This window comes from Dermacentor albipictus, chromosome 4 (genome assembly GCF_038994185.2).
Source record: "Dermacentor albipictus isolate Rhodes 1998 colony chromosome 4, USDA_Dalb.pri_finalv2, whole genome shotgun sequence".
In the NCBI taxonomy this organism is placed as follows: domain Eukaryota; kingdom Metazoa; phylum Arthropoda; class Arachnida; order Ixodida; family Ixodidae; genus Dermacentor; species Dermacentor albipictus.
Genome location: NC_091824.1, coordinates 125,188,757 through 125,194,745, shown reverse-complemented (window position 1 = coordinate 125,194,745; position 5,989 = coordinate 125,188,757). Strand labels below are relative to the sequence as shown.

General features: G+C 46.1%; 1 protein-coding gene across 1 annotated transcript; it reads right to left on the bottom strand.

Moving 5' to 3' along the window:
• Positions 1-2,603: 2,603 nt before the first annotated feature.
• LOC135899542 (next to BRCA1 gene 1 protein-like) lies at positions 2,604-5,789 on the bottom strand. The gene has a single exon (XM_065428824.2). The coding sequence runs from the start codon at positions 5,733-5,735 to the stop codon at positions 3,276-3,278; it is 2,460 nt and encodes an 819-aa protein (XP_065284896.1). The 5' UTR covers positions 5,736-5,789; the 3' UTR covers positions 2,604-3,275.
• Between the last annotated feature and the right edge of the window lie 200 nt (positions 5,790-5,989).

Sequence of the window (5,989 nt, the reverse complement as noted above, 5' to 3'; positions counted from 1 at the left end):
GTGACACAAAGGTTTTTGAGTTTTCATTCTTTTTTTAACCTTAAATGGAGGTCTAACCCCTGCATTCAGAAATGCGCCTTAATCAGGAGCCCTTGCTTGACTTGGTGAATACAACACATGGCATGAATAGGCCCAAGAAGCTCATTGCCTTTCCTTGGACGTGTTAACGTTGGGCATCCACATGACCAAGTCAGGCGAGGGCTTCAAGGCGCATTTCTGAACATGGGGGTAAGTAATCTAACCATTCAAAAATATACTAGCAAACGTCAGAGCACGCTAAATAATTCACCATAATACTTGTTCATATGAACCAGTTTCCGTTTTGATGCCCAGGAAGCGTATGCTTTGTCATCTGATGCACTGACCTGCTCCGTTTCTGCTATCATTGCGACTGCTACCTAGCGCAGCCAGAAGAACTGCAAGCACAACTCTTTTATGAGCAATGTCATCATATCTAATCTTATTGCCACACACTATCAGTAAATTTTGTTCACTTTCATAATGTCATGATAATGTCAATGGCATGTATACCTGGCATTTTGAGACCAACTTGAGTATTAAATTACGATACCTGATGCTTCCCAACCTTCTTGCAAGTGTCATCTCTTTATCTATGAGAAGCGTGTGGTAGGGTTTCTTCTACTTATATGTTGGTACTTCTTTAAAGGTTACGCGCTCGGTTTCATGAAAGTGCAACAGGCTCTAAATTCAAGCTTGCACGAGCTCACAGGTCAGTTTCTTAATGTTCATGTGTTTCTGTGGTTTGGCAAGTCAGTATGCTACTTTACGAACTAACTTTTTACTTGTATCAACTATGAGTTTATGTCCCCCATTTGCTGTAAGGTTTTATATGGTATACACAAAGCCACGTTAGCATTGTTGGCAATTTCAATCAGGCCTCCATCAGAGGTGGCATGCAACTTCGCTCGGATCTTGCATTCTAGGCTTTACAAGGGGAGGAAATAAACAAGTGCCACCACACAGCTGCTTGTGCCATGTGTAACAATGCATAATCAGATTGCAAAGTAGGCGAGGTACTTGAAGAATTTGCATTTTAGTGCTCACGAGGATTGCCTGCACAGCTACGGGTGCCATATCATTTTTGGGTACATTACTAACAATACACATGCATCGGATAACTTGGTCGACAGCAAGCCTATCACTCAAATGAGGTATAACATTGAATATTCCGTCATACAAAAGTGAAAGTATCGCTGATAATGATAGGCTGAAAATACAACCGCAGGCCTTATGGTACAATGGCTTGGTACAGGCCTTAGGAGTGTGGATATTTGAAGAAGTTTGCACACAAGCATGTGAAAGAGGCAACCAGAGTGTTCATGCCAATGACCTGAATGTGAGCACTGGATTTTCCTAAAGTTGCCAAGGGGAAATGAAGCTTACACGCAGCAATTCCAGAGCACTAAATGGCTGAGCAGGTAGCAGTGCAGATTCCAAACCACTTTTCTCTTTTTAGGATACTGTGACACGAGTGCATGGAAACTTTACGCAATATATCTATGCATTGCAGTTTCACTTCAGAAATCCTAAACTTTTATCTTTCATTGTTCCCATTGCATACTTCGAACACCAATTTTGGGACCAAAACCAACTATGATTACGTTCATTATTGCATATGCTTGCATCATTTTCTTGATTCCAATGTACACAGTACTTGGGGGGAAAAAAAAGCAGTTTTTTTGCCTAATATGAAATATGGCACAGCTGTTTACAATGTACTGTTTATGAATTTGAGGTTTTTCTTACATAAATGACGAATTCCCCATGTATAAAATTTTTCTACAGACATACTCCTTTTTCAACACCAACAGGCACATTTGGAAGTGCATCAGGTCAAAGAAACATTGCAGAGGTGCAAGCAGAAACCTAGCCAGTGAAGACACACGCACACAATGCGCACCAAAATTCATTAAAGTTGGATTTCATTCAAAAACCCTTTACCTAGCCCTTCAGCTCCATTAGAGCAATTAAGCAAAAACAGTAGTTAACCACCCGTTCGTAGCCATCGCTACAAAGGAAACCCATACGGGTTCCTCGAAAGAAAAGCCTCATCGTTGAAAAAAAATTCGTCCTGGTCCGGGACGAATTTTTCTTCAATGATGAGGCTTTTCTTTCGAGGAACCCGTTGGGTTTCCTTTGTAGCGATGGCTACGAACGGGTGGATGCCCGATTTTTCCCTTCATTAATTACTTCTCTCCACCTTGCGGGTTTCCGCAGAACTATTACGTCAGAAACAGTAGTATACAAAGATAAGCACAAGAGAGGGCAATTACCTAGGACAGCTGATAACACAATGATGCACAGAATGGCTAACAAGACTATGCTTTTCCATTGTTGGCAGTTCTGTGCTATCTATGCCCATGTGAGATTTTAAAACACTGTATTAGCATTCAACCAGTAATTATTCTCTGCATTTAACCTTAAACACAAGGTGAATGTGTATAAAACAGGTTTATACGATACATAAATGTGAAGCCAGTTTTGTATCCTGAATGCCGGCTATGCATTTCTGTTCATACTGCAAGCACTACACAAGCATGGTACACTGCACCTTTTAAAGCAGATAAATCACACACCAGCTGTTCTTGTTAGGTCGTTTTTATTTCTAGACTGTTACATGTTGGCAAAGAAACAATAGGATGATGCCAGTCGCGTAAGCCTTCACCATGAAGCTGAGAAGAGTACACACTCCAAAGAAACATTGCAGATGCATCCAAGTGTTCAAAGCTGTGCATGCTTAGTGATGTGCACCACATTCTACAACAATATCAGAGAAAAATAAACACTTTGGCAATGCAACTCAACTGCAAGCTACAAACATTATGGTCTAATACTTAAAACAGCAAGTTTCTTTCGCCTTTTAAAGGAGATAAAAAAAAGTGCTGACACACACTACATCTATGTGAATGTGAAATTGCTGGACACAAACTCTGGTGATAAGCGCTGTCCGATTTCTTTTCAAGCACAGCTAAAAGCACTCTAGTGGTTGCACAGCCAAGGAAGGATATGAAGGATTTATGACTTCCAAAGTATACATTTTCATCTTGACAGGCAGAGCAGGATTTGAGGTTCCATGTCTCATGGTGAAAAATTCGGTGCATACTCATGCTAATAAAATTTTAGCTAAACAAAGGTGAAGGCAGGCAGTATGATGGCATAAAAAATGTTTAAATAGAGACTCCTATTGGTAACACAAAAATATAAAAGCAGAAAACATGAAACCAATAGAAGACGTGCAAAGCATGAAGATAAATTTAGTCGAAAGAACACATGAAAGGACGTGCTGTGGGAGGGCCTTCCATGGGCGTTGTAGTGGACCAGCTTTCAACAGTGGCATTGATGAGTTCTTCAATGACTTTCTGGATGTCTCCTGAATGTTTCTTAAGCAGGACTGAGTTGAGCTCCCGATTCCTGAAGCCCATCTCAAAGAGCTTATTCTCAGGTGCAAGGTGTGCCGGTGGAATCCACTGGGATGAGCTCATTCGCTGCTTCTCTTGTTGGATTCCTGTGAAGACTGTCTTGGCTGTATTGAACACTGTGGCTGCAGCATTTAAGGCTCCAGTGACAAGTGCTTCTGGAAGTGCGTCACCAACTGCTTCCACTTTGTAGGTCTTTCGAGTCGAAAATGCTGGCTTCGTCGCCGACGTCGTAGCATCTGGGTTGTCGCCAGGCGAACTGGCTTCATTTTGCTTCTCATCGTGGTCAGAAGGCGTTTTGATGTCAGCTGTGCTTGTCTGGGTTGTTTCGGTTGATGAGTTTGATGCGTCAGACTCAGTCAGAGGATCTCTGAACCGCAGAGGGAGGATAGGAGTACCAGCATTCTCTCCTTCATTATCGCTGTACCCCTGAGGAGGTGCAACAGCAGATGAAGGAATGTACTCTATTGCACCACAGTAGTTGCATCTGGGAGTCTTGGCAATCACTTCGCAAGAAGTTGCCGCACTCTGCAGGGCAGATTCACTTCTTTCCTCAGCAGGCTTTGGCTCTGGGTGATTGAATGGGATGTTGAGATTAAAGCACGATGGCAGAGGCACAACTTCAAAGTCAGCCTCTGTCTCCACGCTGCTCAGGCTGAGTACGCTGGCAGACTCTTCAGTATCTTGAAGGATTGGCATGTCCAGGATTGACATGTTTGAACCAAGAGCTGCTACATTACTCTCTTCCACCTCTTCAGGTTCAGGTGATTTGCGAGGAGTAACTGCAGCTGGAGTATTGAAAGGGGTTGCAGTGTGCGACACAATGTTCGCTTTGAGTCCAGTGGCGAAGTCCTCTGGCTTGAGAGTAGGTTCATGGCTGAAATCGTCATCTGCTCCAGCAACAACCTTAAGACTGGACATGTGCTTTTGTTTTGGCTCAAGGGTGAGAGCAGGGTCCACAACAACATTGCACCACAGTCGGTGCCCAAAGTAGCCTTGTGGACTGAACATCCTCCAGTGGGTCTGGTAGTGGCCGGGCTCGTGGGGTGCTGTGAACTGCACTTCGAGCATGCCTTCTTCGTTCGGCAACAGTCGAGGTGCCTCAATGTCCGTGTCATTCGGCATAAGCCCTAAGGTGCCCCAGCAATACTTCAGAAGGATGTTTTCGTCCCAAGCTCTGTTCCCCGAGTTTCGCACTTTCCACCGCTTCGTGAAGCGCGTTCCCGGTTGGACGTGAGTCCAGTCCGGGATGGTGTCGTCGCAGACGAACTCGGAATCATAGGCGTCGGGATTCAAATAGTTCTCGGAGCTTGACGACGCGCCAGGGAGTCTGTAGATGTTACTGTCCCTGAGATTATACTTTTCGAGCTTCTTCATAAGCTTCTGCATTTTCATCTCTTGCTTCATTTCCCGGATCGCGGACGCGCGATTTGGCGAGCGTATCGGCCGGAAGGTGCAGCCGTTGGACCGCTTGCGACGCGGGATCTGCTGCTGAGAGCCAGCGGGTTTGCGAATTTTCAGCATTGCGTGAGAGCTGTCGTGTACGCTGGGCAGCGATTCGCACACCTCACACAAGTCATAATTCGGGCAAATCCAGCACCTGTAGCGGACTCCCTGAACCTGGCAGCGGCAATTACCGCACGTCGGCGCGTCCGGGAATGCCTCTGCGGCGGTGGCTGCCGCCGTCCACTTGTCGACCTTGCGCTCGTCGAGCCGCTTGAAAACCTCTGCCGTAACTTCATCCTTGAGCTCGTTCCTGAACGATCGCACAAAGTCGACGAACCAGGCTGGTGGGCTTGTACCACCGTCGCCTGCGTCGGCTCGAGGCAGGGCTGACGACGCCTCCGATGAAGCGATGGCTGGTGCAACAGACGCCTCTGCCTGCGTATCCGACGCGTTGTTTCCGCCAACAAACACGAACTCCCCAGAGACGCTGCCGTTGTGGGGGCTACTTAACGGCTGCGTCGCATCGCTCACCGACTGCACATCTTCTTCTGTGATCTGCACTTGAAGTACGTTGCCTTTCATTTCGGCGATGCGGATTGCTTCTTGCATTTCGGGCTCCGAAGAAAGCAGCACCCTCTCGTCCTCGTCATCGGCATACGTTACGCGGACGGCAGACGCAGTCGGGGACAAGCCACAGCCTTGCAGCAGCGTGCTCTGTACTGTAGCCCAGCTTGAGTCACTCGGCAAACTCAGTTGAAATCGTATGGGGCGCGGCGTAAATTCCACAACGAAGCGAGTCTCAGCCATGTTCACATAATTTTCGTCATCAACGAGTGCAGCTGATATGCGCATTTTCCTGTCCTCCTGCCCAGCCAGGGTTTAGCTATGACGTCATGAGAAAGACGGTTACCGCCAGGCCGCGCGCTATGCGTGATGCGTGAAGCATCGCAGCGCCATCAAGTTTCAGTTTCGATTTCGGGTGGCTGAAAACGAGCAATACTCGCGTTTGGCAATTGCTGAGCCAATCTGAATTGAATTTGCTGTATTTAAAAGAAAATAGGTTAGCCTATAGGAGCTATATGAAGCAGTTGTACATGAAACAGATT

Coding starts and splice junctions, on each gene's coding strand:
- LOC135899542 (XM_065428824.2), bottom strand. CDS start 5,735: ATGCGCATATCAGCTGCACTCGTTGATGACGAAAATTATGTGAACATG.